Here is an 18,374-nt window from a genome sequence, read left to right on the forward strand (position 1 = left end):
GGATTGAGAATTTCCTTTCAAAAAGTGGAAAGTTGCAAATGAAACCTAATCCTTTTAGTCTTGTTACTAACGTGAGACTTGCTCTACCCCACTGAACCAAAATAGTAAAGTTGGAAGATACATCACTCACAGAAGACAAAGTGTGGTGTGTTGATGAGACTATGAAAGAAAACTACTTCTATCGCTCTTTAGGCTTCTCTGGTTTTAGTTTTCTTTTTAAACCCCTCCCTCTGTAAACACACAGACACAACAGGTAGGAAACCAACTCATTCTTCATTTGTTTAAACCAATGAGTATTCTGCCTCAAAAACCAGAACATGCTGCCTTATATAATGAGGGGTGTGTGTGTGTGTGTGTGTGTGTGTGTGTGTGTGTGTGTGTGAGATGTGCTGTTCTGGGACAGAGGAAGAAGGGGCAGGTAGAAATCCTGAGGAGCTATGGTAGGAAGAAAGAGTTGCTACCTCCCTTTCAAGCTACGTCGGGAAGAGGGGGTGGGGACTATACCAACACATCACCACGCCGCATGCCACTCTCACACACAGATGCTTCTCCGTCATGTTCTCTGGGAAATTTCCCCCCGATTAGGAAAAGGACGGTAACACGGTTCTGCCTCGGAAGGAGAGTTTTTGCCATTGCAGCACAAAGAACAGCGGAGCGCTCTTTCACATTGTTGCAACTCCACTCACTCGACCAGCTCTATACTTCAGCACCACGGAGAGCGGTACACCCTTGGCTGCCACCCATGGGGAGCCAGCTTCCCGCGACTCAGCACCGGATTCCGGTCATCTAGAGGAGGAACAAGCCTGCGTATTATACCCTCAATGTAAGCAGCTATGATGGTTCTTTCATATTGATCTTTTTTCCAGTAGATGTTGTGTTCTCGCTAAAATATGGAATTGAACTTTTATTTATCAGCTTTCTTCCTCTAGTGCACTGCTTAGATTTTTAGATAGATCTGAGGTCTTTCTTATTTGTTGAGTTGGTAGAAGAAATTTTTTTTTCTTTCATTGAATGTCTAAGTTTTCAAAGCCATTTAGAAATAGACAACTCGTCTCAGTAGCCTATTCCTTTTGTGCTAGAGTAATACAGTTTTATTCCCAGAAGAGTGTGTATGTGTTGTCTCTTATTTCCCTTCACTACTGACAGCTTTCTAATGTATTTATGTGGTTGTATATATCATAATATAAATATGGGGTTGAGAGAAGGGAGAGGGTTATATTCTAATAAGCAGCCACCATTAAAGAACTACAGGTGGCAAAAAAAAAGATGGTCATTTTTCTTTTTTTCTTGCTGAAAATATGATCTGAGCTATATATCTCCTTCAGACATCCATTTCAAAATAACAAATATGCTCCTAATGAAAGAGGTGTAATCTAGGCAGAGCTTTGAAACTCTGAATCTCAGAATCTCCCCTTTAAGTTTGAAGTTGTAAATTCATTTACCTATGATTGAGTAGACACAACCAAAATGCTATTGCTATTAATTGTAATTTAAAGACATAATGGATTCAGGGTAGATTCAGAAAAGGCAATAATGATTGACCCTGCCTGGTGGCACTCAGTGAATTTTTGCCTCAGAATGCCACCTGCTGGTGAGTCCTATTTCTGAAGCACCAGGCACACATCAGATTTATGAATGAATTCACATTAAATCCAGAATATTCATTATGGATGTGGTGCAAATCCAATCTCCAAGATCTTTTTAACAATGATATTGATTCAATTATTTAAAAACTTACCAAACTTCTATGTCACAATTACCCTTTCATAAATGCCCTTTCATTTCCAAAAACACTTGCTCCTAAACTTAGGGGCATGTAGACTAGATAACTCCTTTAGGCAGTAATTAACCCAGAAAAAAATCAGAACTATGTGGAGCCTCGTTGAGGCTAATTGCAGAATGCATGTGGTATCTTGGATAAGAGATACCAGGAGCTCTTGCTTAGTAAAAGCAATCAGCATTTCCCTCCATATAAATATTCAGCATGTTACTTTCTTTTTTTTAAGTATTGTCATTTCACAATATAAGGGTCTCTCTTACTTTCTCGGTAGTAGATGTTTATTTCAGACTCTTATCACAGAGGTCAGTGAAATCATCAAAAGGTTACACATATCTATTTTATTTCAAGAAAAATCTTTTTAAAACATAAAACTATCAAAACTTGTTTCAGTTCCACCTGGAGCTATACACAATGAGATACAGACATCCAGTTTCATAACTTCCAACTTCCAAAATAGGAAAATAAGGATTTTAAAAGTAAAAAGAAAAATAGAAGCACATACAAAGCACTAGTTATATTTAGATAGGTGGTACCCAGGGCAGTTTGAAAAAACTGAGGATAACTTCTTCTCTAAATGAAAATAAATTACTAATAGAAACATTTATTAGCACTCAGGAACACTAGACAATATTTTTATTCCAAGATGCAATGGAAAAACTATCTCACATTAGTAGAATTTTTTGGAAAGTATATCTTAATGTAATACATTTTAATGAGTAGAAGAAGGATACTTTGCTTGTTTCCTGTAGGATTAACTGGTAAAATGTATGAACTCCTGTATATCATGGGGGTAGTTAGGTGGGTATCTTTTTTTCTTTATTTAAAGTACATATGTTGTACAAGCAAATTATTATCAGTAGCTTAGGTGGGAACTTAAATGCCTTAAACCCACAATTAATATAGTTGTAATAAGCTAAAATAGAGCTAATAATATGCAATGTCACTAGAGCACTTACAAGGTGATGATAAATAGTTTATGTTCACTATCTCACCTCAACTTCAACAGAAAAAGGAAGGTGATACCTAGAAATAAGTTGGATGCCTTTGAAAATATGTAAACATTTTCAGAAGTAGCATGAAGAAGTGAGAATGTCTCAATTTTCTGACTCAGTCCCCAAAGGGTGTAATATGCCTTCTGATATTAGCTGCTTCATCTAGCAACTTAAGGGCCATAATTTATAGTGGAGCTAATTAGAAACTGATTTTACTTAGGAATTCATACCTTATTTTAAATGTTGTCAGTCATAAGCAGGAAATAACTGTTATAGAATTATATGGCTCCTATATTTTGTGAGAAGGAAGATGCTGGTAAACACCAACAGCTCCAATGTACTGATCTTCTTAAATGACCAACACAGATTCAAATATTTAGGAATGAATTAAGTTGGTTGACCAAGCACCATGTGCCAGGCGTCAGGAGTATAGGGCACCAGGTGCATATGCCATATACACGAGTATTCCCTACCCTCAAGGATCTTGAACTCTAATGGAAAAAGTTAGAGTCTAAAGAAACTCAGAAAAAAAAAAATCAGAAAGACAGAAAGAAGATGGCTGGCAGTGGCATACTAGCCAAAAGCACAGACTTTCAAAGCAGACAGACTAGACCCTTAACAGTGAGTCTACCTCTGGCATGTTGTGTAGCTTCAGAAAAGTGCTTAATTAATTTGACCATCACTTCATCATCTGTTAAATGGGAATGACAATAGCACCTAAACCATGTAATAGTTTGTGAGAACTTAAAATGATAATGCATATTCTCAAATGTGTTGTGTTCGCTATACATTTTAATCATCTTCGGTTAATGATTTATGTACTTACCTCCTTTTTTATATGTTTATATTTACAATTAATTCATCATTATATTGCCATTTATCTTTACGTCTGGCGTTATTGTGTTGAGTACCTATAACATTAAATTTATCTTTATATCTTACTTGAAAAATAAATGAATAAATAAATATAAATGACAATGCACATAAATTACTCAGCATGTAGCTGGTACATGGTTAATGTGAAACAAACATTAATCACTATGATTAAATAGTCATTCAGGAAAATAGCTTATCAGAAGATAATTTATTTAAAACAGTAATTTATGTAAAGCAGTTAGGACAGTGCCTACATGGTAAATGTGTAATGTATGTTAAATATAACTATTGTATAGTCATTTAGAAAAATAGCTAAGCTGAGTATATCAATGTACATTAAAATGTGAGACAATTCTAATAATTGTGCACTTAAGTGCATTGATAGGTAAGATTACTGTCATGGACATTTGTATAAAGTGTTACGGTATCCAGGGCATTTGGTAGACATTATTTAATCTTCACTGTGCTCCTGAGGAACATGAGGAATGGGCTTTATCACTGCCGTTATTTTGGCAAGAGACCTGTGGTTTAGAAGAAGACTCCAAATAACTTGACTATTTTATCACTGTTGCTCTAGACTAATACTCAGAAAACGTACTCTTGGGAGAAGATGCCCAGAGCAAAGCTGGGTTTTCCTGGGTGTTTGATCTGACTCCTAGATTCTGTTTGGTTCTATTTCCAGTAGGGGAATATTACAGGCTGAATTGATTTTAAGATTGGATAATTTCCATAGAGACCTTTGATACATGTAGCAATTTTAGAAAAGAGACAACAAATATCTCTAAAAAGACATTTTGATTAAGTGGCCTTTTCTTCTTCAGTAATTAAGCACAATTTCTGTCTCCAAAAGGCTTTATGGCCATGCTTATGTGCAGCTGGACTTAGGGCACAAGATTCATACTTTTCATGGATCAATGACATCTGGCTTCCTTCAGACTGGCTGATGCATCTGTAGGAGCAGCTTGATAAAAATAGCAACTGAAGGATCAAGAGGGAGTTTAATAATCAGTCCTCCTCTCATATATGGTTTTGTTTCCACTGGAATCTTTCTTCCGAATGACATCAAATGTCAATTGTATGCACTTCTGGAAAATGTAAAACATAGTATCTAACTGGGGTATTTAATCACTCATTATCTCCATAATACATGCAAACAAATATGTATTTGCGTTCCAAGTTCACTTTTAAGAAAAATACTAAAATAAGGCAATCAAATTCCAAATGCATTTTAGGGAGATTCATTTTGCTTATCATTGGCCCTAAAACTGTGATAGGATCACCAGAGTTCAGCAGGGCAGCACATCTGATTCATGAGTGTGAGCTTTGGCCACCAACTACCGTGAGCCATGTGACTTTATCTGACACATCATCTTTTGTGGATTATTTCCAACCCATGTGATATATATAGCTAAAACATGAATATCTGAATATCTGTGATATCAAGATTAAACAGCAAGGATATGGTGGCTGAATATATTCACAAGTGTATAAATGTTTAAAAAGCATCATTAGAGGGATATTAGGGTAAGAGGTGGTCAGAGCTAATAAAAAGCCCACAGTGAGGTTAAAAGGCCTCCATCAATATCTACTTCAATTCTCATGGCTTCATAGTCCATTGTGAAGCCCCTCACATTGGACGCAATTTCACGGAGTAGCACATGCCATTATCTGCTTATATGCATACATGACTCTAAGGCTCATAAGGTTTCATTTTTAACGCTAAATTCTGCTAGGAAAGGAGCAGAACTGACAATTTTGTGAGCATCCAAATGTGTTTCAAGGCTGAGGTTTTAAAGGCTGCAAAACAGTCTTGTTTATTTCTTACTACATCTGGGTGTCTGCTTTCAAGGTCATTCAGAAAAATGCATGTCAAATGGTGAGGACATTTTAACATCTGCCAAGTACTAGCTATACACATATATTCTTTTCTTTGATAAAAGATAGTTATTATAGAAACATCAAGATTTATATGATGCCCTACCCTTGTGCAGAAATTATTTGTCCAAAGTCTTAGGACCTAAGATTTAGTCTTTTCACTTGGCCTACCAGAGTTTCTTCACCTAAAAGACAACAATGCTAATACTTTGCTTTTTATGTTTTGTTTTGTTTTGTTTTGTTTTGTAATGAGTGGAATGAATAAACAACGCTTGAATATCCTTTAAGTTTGTAGGCTGCAGTGTCTGTGATATTCACAGGGACTCTGAATTTAGATTGGGTACTTATGTGTTCCTTGTGAAATATTTCTCTGCTATGACTTGGTTCAGTAGTCATTAAATTTCCTTTGAGTTAATCTCTCCATGGCTTGTTGCTGTGTAATAGTTGGGTATCCTTGACCTTGTAGTCTGACCTATTCTCCCTCTTGAGCAGACCTCTAATGGAAAAGTGACGTGGAATCAAGCTGTAGTGCCGGCTTCTTCTTAGACAGCTGCTGTTTCATATCTGACACACTGCTCAGATGCTCTTGAGTGTGAACTGCTTTTTCTCAGGTTGAGTTGTGATGGCTAAGTCTAAAAAAGTATTTCTGAGAGAAGTAGAAGACAATTGTAGGACAGGCTGAGTACTTCCATGAAAAAGATTATCAGTCTTCCTTGGGTTCAACTTCTACCTGTGTGTGTGTGTGCCCAGATGACAGGCCTTGAAACTGAGTCCATTACATCTCCTGAAACAAAGCCTCTTGGGAATACAAATGGAGTAACTGCTTAGCTTTCAACTCAGTAACTTTCTCTTTCTGAAAACCCTATAATAAGTGCCTGCACACTATTTGTGAATCTTTCTCTCCTGTAAATGTTTCTCTGGGATTCCTAATCCACAATCTGCCTTTGGTACCAATGAACAGACTGTCTCTGGAGTGATGGCATTGTTGAAAAGAATGGGCTCAGAAGGATCTCATGAACTTGAATTCTGACAGTCTTTTCCCCAGCAATCTTTTATCAAAGTGCACTTTTAAAAAGTGGACGGTGGTTCAGACGCTCTTCCTAAAGGTGTACAGAGCTCTCTATTAGGATTTATCACCCACGGTTGCCTTTTGAGGGAGTTGCCCATAATTATTCTTTTTATTTTGTGCAGATAAAGAAGTTGCTCCACTGTATAATTTAGCAGCTTTTCCCAAGGGAAGTGTGACTCAGCTCCAGGCAGGATTAGAGTACCAAGATCTGATCCCCATTCTTTGCTTTATACCAGACATAGGGCCCCCAAGGAACTAAAACCAAAAAGGTTTGAGCAGGTTGAGCAGGTCAAAAGGTAAAATGAGCAGAAAACTAAATGGAGTCCCCAATTTAAACATTCACAAGGCTAATTGCATGACTTTTTAAAATCTCAAAACATTGGATTTAATTTTAAAGCCTTTCTCTGTAATCATTTTTGTTTGACTATTTTTTAAAAATGGCTAAAGTGAAATACTAAGTATTGTTTATGCATGAAGACAACGAATTTTTAAAAAAGACAATTCTCTGGGACCATGGAAAATAGTTAAAAACAAATATCCAAGTACTTACTCTTTAAAAAAGATACACTCTTGTTAAAATTTATGCCATTCTAATATTCTCTGAATAATGTGAGTGGAGGTAGAGTAGAAAAGAAAAATAGAAAATACAGGTAGAACCAATTGGAGAACCAACAACGTTTAAGATGTCCAAGTTGGTAGAGGCTTAGGAAACACCTGGTCCAGCTCCTCTATTCCATAGTTATCTGAGATCTAGAAGCTGGGACCTGCTCAAAGTCTCAAGGCTGGCTAAAGATGGCATATCCCCAACTTGAGCTTAAATTACACAGTAGCTGTTATTGTCTCTAGTTTGCTGTTTCAACACCTTGGCAATGTAAGTTTGGGTAACTTACATTGTCCAAGACTGGCAAATGGTGGAGCCAGGATTCCTACTTTAAACCTCCTAACTCCGAAGTCTGCCTTTCAGCCTCTCTACTCTTAGTATCTTCATCTGAGGATGAGGATAATAATAGCACCTTCCTCATAGATTTGATGCAAGAATTACACAAGTTAATATATGTGAAGCTCTTAATATAATACCTGGCATATAGTAGGTGCTTAATAAATGTTAACTGCTATTATTAGTGACATTAGTATTAAGCTCTACACTAGGCCACACTGGGAAACAGCAATAAGTAAGAAGGGGACCCAGCATGTAAGTTGAGCTATTTCTTCCATCCATATAAAAATCCAGGCTCAATATTAAGAAGCTAAGGCTGAATTCTCTCAGAAGGGTTGCTTCAGTGGCCATCAGCAAGTGGCAATGATTCTAGTCCTGCTTCCTGCCACATCTTGCCCTTTAATAGGTGCTTAGGTTGCATGTGGACCAGAAAGCACTGTCCCCATAGAGAATAGCACAGAATGTAGAAACAGACACGTGTGGCAAGCATGCATGCTGCTGCAGTTTTGCCATGGTGCAGGAGCTCATTCAGGGGGAGACATCTGAACCGAAGGCAGCTGTATTTGTGATGGCCAACTCTATGGCACAGCCCTTGGAGAGCTGGGCATAAAAAGAGGCAAGAGGGAACAGAATAAAACCTACATTGACTTATACTTTCTACACACAAATTACCTCATTTAATCCTCCTACAGACTCTGCAGCACATGTAAGTTATCCGCGTTGAGCAGGTTGGAAAATTGAAGCACCGAGGGGTTTAGTGGCTCTCTTGACTTTATACAAATGGAAATAAAACCAATAGCCTTCAGCCATACCACCATCCCGTGCCCATCCTCCATCTCTTATTAGGGTCCTTCTAAAACCATTTTTCAGCTCTGCTACCCCGTCTCCACCCAAGGCATATAGAGACAGACAACTGAGTCATATTCTGCCACTTGAAAGAAATAGTTCAGGTAACCCAGTGTGTCTGAATCTTGATGATTGAGACAATGATTTGTAAGACTGCACAATTCCTCATAGGATTCCAAGCATGATATTCTTTGTGTATCTCAACCATTGTGTGCTCTACTGCTAGGGAATCCGCAGGAAAGTAACCTGGCATCTTTGCCTTGTCCCATAGGTTGGGGAGCAGCACCTTCAAAAACATGCAGCGCCGGCACACAACGCTGAGGGAGAAGGGCCGTCGCCAGGCCATCCGGGGTCCCGCCTACATGTTCAACGAGAAGGGCACCAGCCTGACGGCCGAGGAGGAGCGCTTCCTGGACTCAGCTGAGTATGGCAACATCCCGGTGGTCCGGAAAATGCTGGAGGAATCCAAGACCCTCAACTTCAACTGCGTGGACTACATGGGGCAGAACGCGCTGCAGCTGGCCGTGGGCAACGAGCACCTAGAGGTCACGGAGCTGCTGCTAAAGAAGGAGAACCTGGCACGGGTCGGGGACGCGCTGTTGCTGGCCATCAGCAAGGGCTACGTGCGCATCGTGGAGGCCATCCTCAACCACCCGGCCTTCGCGCAGGGCCAGCGCCTGACGCTCAGCCCGCTGGAACAGGAGCTGCGTGACGACGACTTCTATGCCTACGACGAGGATGGCACGCGCTTCTCCCACGACATCACGCCCATCATCCTGGCGGCGCACTGCCAGGAGTATGAGATCGTGCACATCCTGCTGCTCAAGGGCGCCCGCATCGAGAGGCCCCACGACTACTTCTGCAAGTGCACTGAGTGCACCGAGAAACAGCGGAAAGACTCCTTCAGCCACTCGCGCTCGCGCATGAACGCCTACAAAGGACTGGCGAGTGCCGCCTACTTGTCCCTGTCCAGCGAAGACCCTGTCCTCACCGCCCTGGAGCTCAGCAACGAGTTAGCCAGACTAGCCAACATCGAGACTGAATTCAAGGTAACTCTCTTACTTAGTACCCTGCAGGCAGGTTGCCCAAGGGGCTCTTGTGTGTGTGTCCAGTGAGAAATGGGTTGTCTTCAAATCTAAGAAAGGGGGAAACCTCGGGATCTTACTAGGCAGGCCCAGGGGAGGAGGGGAACACATCTCACCTATCAGAGGTAGGCCTGAGGAAAAGCAGCCCTCTGGGTGAAATGTTTTAAACTACATAAATACGGTAAGAAGTGACTTGAGTACAAATCCATGCAGTAAAAGATGAGTGCAGGCAGGATTATGTTGTGGTTCTGATGTCAATGCCTTAGCTCTGCCTCAGGGAGCTCAGGAGTGTCTAGGATACCTAAGGACCTGTGGTTATTTCCTAGTGCAAGACTTAGACTTCTTGATTGTTTCACCTATGTGGCTTTGATTTGTCTTGTTCACATCTCTGTCTCATCCTGGAATGTTTTGATCAGTCTCAGCCTAACAGGAAAACCTGGCTGCAGCTTTTCTTAAACCCAGGAAGCTCTTGCCATTTTCTTGTCAATGGGCTGAGGAGGAGGTTTAGGAAAATAAAAATGAAACTGTCTCTGTAGAGTTGAGTTTGTCACCCTAGTAGATGAGCCCAGGTGAAAGCTCTGTAATTCAATCACCCTGAGAACACCTTGACCTGCCAGGCCAGCCTAGAGGATGGAAACCCATCTCCAAAGTGCATTTTTCAATAGCCGGTCTGTACTTTTTTTGTCAACTGACATTCCACCTGAAAGAGAAAACTTCCTAAAGTAGGAAATTCTTTTCATACAGTGTTTAATAAAAATAAGAGCAATTTTTTTTTTCTTTTTTGAGATGGAGTCTCGCACTGTCAACCAGGCTAGAGTCCAGTGGCATGAACTCAGCCCACTGCAAGCTCTGCCTCCTGGGTTCAAGCCATTCTCCTGCCTCAGCCTCCCAAGTAGCTGGGACTACAGGTGCCTGCCACCATGTCCGGCTAATTTTTTGTATTTTTTAGTAGAGACGGGGTTTCACCATGTTAGCCAGGATGGTCTCGATCTCTTGACCTCATGATCTGCCCACCTCGGCCTCCCAAAGTGCTGAGATTACAGGCATGAGCCACTGCACCCAGCCAAGAGCAAATATTTAGTGGGCAGTTATTGTGTGCCTAGCACTAACCACCTTATCTATATGATCTTATTTAATCTTCTCAGCAACCAGATGACTTGAGTACTGTTATTAGCCTCATTTTATATGAAGGCACAGAAGTAGACAGAGGATCATATAGCCAGTAAATAGCAAAACCATTGTTCTAATCTATGCACTCAGACCCCATAGTCAACTCTTAGCTACTTCAGGAAACTGAGGGCCAGAGCCTTGCTTGTATATCAAGCTTTTCAAGTTTCACTTGTTTTTACATGAATGATAAAGGATCCTCCACTGCAGAAGGTATAGCTGGAAGATTAGGAACCACAACTGGGCTCATTATTTCTCGTCCTGCCATTCAACCACAGACTATGTGCTACATGCCATACAAAGAGGTATTGCACACAGAGCTGTTACCGCAAGTGAAAACTTCATAATCCAAACTAGATGTCGTTGGAGGAGCTGCCCTGTATGGCATACAATTATACGGCCAAGAATGGGTACCAGCTCATAGAAAGGAAGGTTCTCCTGGGCTGCATTTTTCAGGGAGGGCTCAAAGGAGATGTAATTGGGTTGGGCCTTAACGAGTAGGAGTGTTTGGGTCATTAGGAAGAGAGTAGGCATTTGGAGGAGGTAAGTGAAGATGAGGTCCAGAATGGGCCAGAGCAGGGAGGGTGAGTAGTTCCATGTGACTCAAATACAAGCTTCCGGTAGGCCATTCAGGAGGAATGCTGAAGAGCTCAGTCGGGAAAGGATCTCAAAGGACCCAGCAGATCAGGCTGAGCACTTTTAAGGTTGTCTTGTAGGAAAGGGAGAGCAGTGGAAAGTTTGTAATTAGGGAACTACAGTGATGAGAACTAGAGTTTGGGAAAACAATTTGTCTGGTAAATAAGATTAATTGGAGAACGTAGAGTGTGAGGCACTGGGACTGAAGAGGGAGAAAATTTTGTTGTATGTAGGTGAGGTCATGGAAGCCTCTCTGTAGGAAGACGCTCATGCCATAAGCCAGGGACAGAAAGGCCAGGTCAAGAGGAGGTTGCAGGGCCCCACAAATTGGGACTAGAAAATAATTCTTTAAGCAGTTTACTTTATGTCATGTGTCCTCTACCTGAGACCCAACCACTAAATTGAAGCCACTTCTCTAAATCCTACATTGTTTGGTCTCATCTGAAAAACTTGGTGGACGTAGAGGTAGAGATTACTGAAAGAAACTCTTAAGGAATATAGCCTCTTTTTTCTTTTTTTCTGTACAATAAACCTTACTCACCAACATTAAGGTCAAGGATGTCCTGAGGAAAATTGGTTGAACTTTGCTTGTTGCACAGTCTTCGGACCTATTCTGCATTGGCCATGTGAAAGGAATAGCTAAACTAATTAATTCAGATATTTCAAGCCAAAAAGTTTTTTAAAAATTCAAGCCAAAAAAAAGATTTTTTTTGGATCAGATTATCTGGAAAATTGCACAATTCTCTACTGTATCTGGGAGCACGCCAGCCTTGCTAAATAAAATGATACTAAACTAACATTTGGAATTACACCTGAGCCAAATTTTTTTAGTAAAACTCAAATCTGGCATATTTCAGTATTTGCAATATCTGAAACTGGAAGTTCATTTGAAAGCATCTACTATGATATTTTGATTTTAAAAGTAAATATGAAAATTGTGGACAATTTTTTATTTTAAAAGTAAATATGAAAATTGTGGACAATTAAGAAGACCAGTAACGTAATGAAAAATCCTTTCTACAATGCAGTTACTTGGAACAAGAGTTTGCATCAATACATTTGCTGGCTATTAACATCTACCTAGCCACCTTTGTTTGAAGTAATGTCTTTTGGATTGTCGACAAATGGCACAGTATAAATTAACATAACTGTTCCTTTAGTACTTTATTGCTTATTCAGCTAGCCTTATATGTGCATTCCTGACATTATAAATCTCAGAGGAGAGCAGCTTAGCAGGAAAGAAGTCAAATAGTAATAAAAAAAAAATAAAGAGCAAGAGAGTGTCTTCTAAAACGCACTATTTCTGAATCCGTTCTGCTTTCAAGGTACCACATGTTGCTGCTTGTAGCCACATATTATGGAGATGATCTGATGCCATCAATTGTGTTAAAAAAAACTATCAGATTCTTACTGGAAATGTCATATGTCATCCTCCACATCCCCTAAAATACTCATTCGGGGAAAACCTCTTCCTGACTAGGAAGCATCATCCATGAAAAATAGTTTTCCCAGGCTATTGTTTTTGGAGTCACTTTAATTTATCACCAGAATAGACACTAGTCATTAACAAAAATTGCAGCCAATGTCAAGGTCTTCAGCAAATTGTGGCTAGAGTTAGATGCCTGCTAGCAAGTCATTATTTTTTGGTGTAGAAATCATGTAGCTGTTCAAGGATTTTCTTATGTCTCTCTAATCTTGGATCTAGAAAGATATTAAAACTCGATGTGGTCACTGGGGCCTCCCTGGTGCCTTGTGTGGCACCCAATAAGCTAGTGAGCATTCCAGAAATACTTGATGAAGGGAATAAAGGAAATCCTAAAAGGATAATCATTTCAACTAATGAAGCACTTGACTCCTTTTCTTTATGGTTTAAACTCTTCCTCCACGGGTGGATTTAATAGCGGCATTTGATGGACATAGTGAAACGAGGAAGCTGTAAAGAAAGTTACAAGCTGGTTGGGGGGACAAAGTCCATACACATTAAATAGCTCTTCCCAATCATTTGCTTCACTGTATGGTGATGGAGGGCAAAGTGTGTCTTCTTGATCTTCCCCACAGTACCTAAAATGGGTTTTGGGAGCACTGCCAACAAATGACATTTTGGTTGATTGGTTTTTCTATGCAGTAAGAGCCAGAGAAAAGGAATATTAGTGTGAGCTGGACTTCTCAGAAGTGCTTCATCCTTGTGGAATATGCGCTCTCTGTGTAGAAGCACCTAGAGTAGCAAGGAAAAATAAAAAAATTGTCTACTTCAGTTGGGTAACAGCCACCAAGAACACATGTGATGTCGGCAGCTCTCCTGAATTAATCTGCTTGGTTTTCTTCACTGATCATCTTTGTGATAAAATTGCTTAGGGTCCATTTTATTTTGCTAGTCTCCTTTATTTGCTTCCCAGTCAAATTCCTGGGCATTTTGTCTATGCATTTTATTTTTCTGTGGAGCTTTTATTTCAAAACGATTAGAGGAATTAACATTTCTTCCAACTGAGTTATGAAAACAGCAATGCCTGATGGGGCAGGGTGGGGACATGGAAAGAAAAGATGACAAGGGAATATTGTAGAGTGAGGTTTAGGACTTTGGAAGGAAAGAGAAAGCAGTATGGGGTAGGGGTATCTCTCTTGCTTTCTCATCTTTCGCTTACATTTAAAAGCATCCAGCGTGCCCGAATCAGAGACTATGGAAGCCTCACAAACACTGTATTCCAGTTATTTAACATCTAGTGGTTCTGAAGAATAACAAAGCTACAAGTAAGAAGGCTCTTCCTGTTGACAAAATAGCATGGAGGTTGTGGATGGTGCTTCAGTCACAAGCAATTTATCCTTTGAGACCTCAGAGAGGAAGAGTAGGGCCAAGAACTAACTTTATCCTGCTTAAAGTGGTAACGATTTTTCTGTTTATCAATGGGTTGTTAACCACATGTATTATGAAAAATAGATGATGAATTATGTATTAATGTTTGCGCTGTCATCTTAAGACTTGTGAAAATTCTCTGGGCCTAAAATACTACAAGTTAAAAATGCAAATAATGATAAATAAGACCAATTTGCCACCTGCTATAATCTCTAGAGAGATCACATTGTGGAAGGTAGAGATGTTTAGGTGATAGTTTGCAATCTGCTTACAAACTTATCAGAATAGAAAAGGGAAGAGTGAGGAGAAGGAGTGACTTTGTCTCATTGTGCCAGGGCTTAGAGCACATCTAACCTCTGGCTGTGTGCAGCCAGGGGGACAGGAAGCTTGGGGAAAGGCCCCCACCTGGGCTGCAGGCTGAATAAGCCTATTGCCCCAGCTTTCAGTGTTTGCACCAGTTTCTCAAATACTTTGAATAATTTTAGAATTTTTAAATGTTATAGTCCAACACCCTGGGAAAAATATTATACATTTCCTTGAAGTTTGAAAGCTTGGCTGGGAGTATAAATAAATGCCTGCTTAACATTCAGGAAATGACTTGAAAATTGCTCCCTTTTCTATTGGGAAAATATTTTTTAAGTTGTGAAGGCTGCAGGCCTTAAAAGGATGTTTTATGTGTGTGATGTGTGCCTGTGTGTGTAAGACAGAATCTAGAAGAAAAGTCCTCAAAGCGTGAGCTTATACATTTGGCCGTACCTATCCACAGGTTCCACATCAATGGATTCAGCCAACTGTAGATGGAAAATATTTGGAAAAAAATAAACAAAAAATCACAATACAATAAAAACAATACAAATAAATAAAACACAGTAGAACAACTATTCACATAGCATTTACATTGTATTGGGTATTATACATTCTCTGGAAATGATTTAAAGTATATAGGATATGCATAGGTTATATGCAAATATGATGCCATTTTAGATCAGGGACTTGAGTACCCTCAGATTTTGGTAGGGGGGAAGGTCATGGAACCAATCATCTGCAGATACTGAGGGACAACTGTATACTATTCCTAATCCCCTCAGGGATCTGTGTCCCTCTAGTCCTGTGTTTGAGCATCTGATGATGCAGAAATGTGAGTAGAGGAAAGAAAGCTGGTGGATGTCAGGTGATGAGTTGATGGAACTGCCACTCACTAAGCATACACAGGTGAAATATAATCAAAGTGTGAATGCCTTTCCTCAGGGCCACACTGGGGCCTGGTCACAGGACCCTATACCTGAAAGCAAGACCCAGGGACTGGCTTATCTCCAGAGAAGGGACAAAGTGACTTCTGCTTATGTTAGCTTTTTTTTTTTTTTTTTCTATTTTTCTGCCTACGTGTCTAGGGGAATGCTTTTGCCAGAGCATTCATTAATGAGTCATCACAGGAAAATGAGTCAATTAATGTGTCCTTTAATAACAACTTTTCATTGGGTCATAAATAATGCTTAAAATTAGATGATGTTTCTCTTCTAGGGTCTACGTCATGAGTATCTGCCTCCAAGATACAGGGAGACAGTAAGCTCTGGGTGACAGTTATTTGAGTGTGATAAGAGACAAGCGCAGAGGGGCAGGTCCTGGAGGGCACCCATTGCACCATGCTTCATCTCCTGGAGGCTGAGGAGTGGACAGTGAGGAGCTTGGCCCTGGAACCAGACTGACCTGGTTCTCTCTCCTACCAACCATGTAATCTTGGGCATCTATTGGAAGTTAGTTTCCTCATTTGAAAAATGGAGGGTAGGATACAGTCATGTATTACTTAATGAAGATATGTCCTGAGAAATGCATTGTTAAGCAATTTCATCACTGTGTGAATATCATAGAGTGTACCTACCCAAACCTAGATAATACAGTTCACTACACACCTGGGCTATGTGGGATAGCCTATTGATCCCAGGCTATACACCTGTGCGGCATGTTACTGTCCTGAACACTGTAGAGAGTTGTAATATAGTGGTCAGAATTTGTGTATATAACATATCTAAATAGGAAAGGCACAGTAAAATATGGTATAAAAATTTTTAATGATATACCTGGATAGGGCAGCTCCATTATAATTTCATGGGATCACTGTCATACGTACAGTCCATTCTGGAGTGAAATGCTATTGTGCCATGCATGACTGTACTTCAGTTGTAACTTGACCAAAATGGAATGCTTGTTTACTCCACCCAAACATTTGCTGTTACCCTAATCTGTCCAACTCTGTAAGTGACATTACCATTCACCAAGTTGCTAAGAAATTTCTACATCATCCCATGTAACCTCCAGAAAATCCTGGCACATATAGTATTAAGTAAATATTAGCTCAGTAAATAGACAAATAAATCAGCGATCAAAGTAATGAATAATGACCTCCCATGGTGTTGGTGAGGATTAAATGAGATAAAAATTATGTAACTTCTTGCAGAGAAGCTGATATACATAATAAGCACTATTAAGTTTTCACCAGAGAGTTCCATAAGGATCTCTCTGTTTCTCAGCACCCAGTGGATTTTCAGCACCACAACTTTTCCTCCCAGTAACGTGGCTTAAATTTCAGCACCTCTTCTATTCAGAGGGTCTTGCTGATTTCTGCTAAGCTTCCCACTCCCATGGCAGATTTTTCCTGCACAAGAAAACAACTAGGCTGTACGTGCAAGCTCCATGGTTAAAAATAGGCCAAGGGAATATTTTCCAGTTGAAAAAAATGCAGAACACTAAAACTGAATAAGCTTAGAGTGCTGCTAACATATTACTGTGGAGAGAGGCGACGTGGGCTGGAAAGATAGAGAAGCAAAAGAGGAGGAGGGAGGAAATGGGCAGGCAGAGATCCTGCCAAATACAGAGATTATTTTTTGAAAAATATCTCCGTGGAAAAGATTCATCACTACACATAAAAAAAATTGAGAAAAATCATTTCCTACACAAGTGCAACTATCAGTCTGAAATATCAGAGATATGGAGAAAATGGAAACAGTTCTTTGAGGATGTTAGCCAATGAGTAGTAGCACAAATTAAATCAAATGGAAATGCAGAGATTTTTCTCTGAAAAAATAATTACAATGCTATATACATTAATCACAGCAGAGCAACATTAATCAAGTATGCTGCACACACCATCTGCAGGGAGGCACATGTTTTATTAGCAGTAAATTCACACTCAGATTAAATACAGAAAATATTTGTCAGGATGGGGACAAGATCTATAGACTCACAGAATATCAGAGCTAGCAGGCCCTCGTAACAGAGCCATCTGAAAATTCCCTATTCATGCAATGAATACATATAAAGCTTCTAGTCTGGACAAGGCTCTGAGTTGGATGCTGACATCAAATGAACAATATAAAGTTCCTGCCCTCAAGGACCTTATTGTCAAGGGGAGGAGATAAGTGTCCTTCATATAATCATACCAATAAACACAGCATTACAATTGTGATAGAAAATAAAAATGTAATTTTAATAGAGTTGTCTTGATGGGGCAGCTTACGGCAATGTCTAAAACGAAACCCAATGGATAAAAGAGATAAATGGACGACAGAGAATAGGAAAGAGGGCTCTGCATGTGGAAACGACACATGAAATAGCCCAGTGAAGGGAAGGAGAAAAATAAGCCCATTCAGAGAATTCTGAGTAACATGGTCTGGATCTACTGGGGGGAGTAAACAGAAGTGGCAGGTGACATGGATGCTAAAGAGAACCTTTGCCATGGTTTTACCATTAGTGGCCGTGTAAGAAGTTGGACCTCATTGTAGGGTGAATGGCGAGGCATCGGATGTTTTCAGCAAGTGAGTGAGTGACTCATATATGCAGTTTGGAAAGATCTACTCTACCTGCTATAGAAAATGGATTGGAGAGCTCAAGAATGGAAAGAGTTGGAAGGCCTATGTAGGAAGACGAGACCCTCCCAGGACGGGGTGAGTGGCATATGAATGCAGAAGGACTAGTGCATCTCCACCAGCAGGTGCTTCATTGCAGATGAAGCCATAGTGCAGTTGGAGCAGGTGACTGTCTCCTCGCTGCTTCCAGGACCACCGTCTTGTCTTCAAGCTCCCCAGGACCCTGCTTCTCCTATCTCTGGGACCTCTCAGTGCTTCACAGTGGTGCTCCAGGCAGTGGAGAGCCATAGGGACAGGAAGCAGAACAGAGCCAGCTCTTTAACTTATCCTCTAAGACAGGAGCCCAGTAAAATAGAAGGAGAATAGGAGAGTTATGTCAATTCCAATTTTGCACCTT

The 18,374-nt window shown here is 40.1% G+C and overlaps 1 protein-coding gene across 3 annotated transcripts in view; it reads left to right on the forward strand.

Annotated features, from left to right (window-relative positions):
• The first annotated feature begins 486 nt into the window (after window positions 1–486).
• TRPC7 (transient receptor potential cation channel subfamily C member 7) overlaps window positions 487–18,374 on the forward strand; it is a 140,990-nt gene continuing 123,102 nt past the window's right edge. For all 3 annotated transcript variants that reach the window (XM_008014543.3, XM_038007520.2, XM_073010674.1), the window contains exons 1-2: window positions 487–823; window positions 8,647–9,424. In XM_008014543.3, coding sequence (XP_008012734.2) covers window positions 822–823; window positions 8,647–9,424 — 780 coding nt within the window. In that variant the 5' untranslated portion in view covers window positions 487–821. The remainder of the gene's footprint in view (window positions 824–8,646; window positions 9,425–18,374) is intronic.

This window comes from Chlorocebus sabaeus, chromosome 23, assembly GCF_047675955.1.
Source record: "Chlorocebus sabaeus isolate Y175 chromosome 23, mChlSab1.0.hap1, whole genome shotgun sequence".
Taxonomy (NCBI): domain Eukaryota; kingdom Metazoa; phylum Chordata; class Mammalia; order Primates; family Cercopithecidae; genus Chlorocebus; species Chlorocebus sabaeus.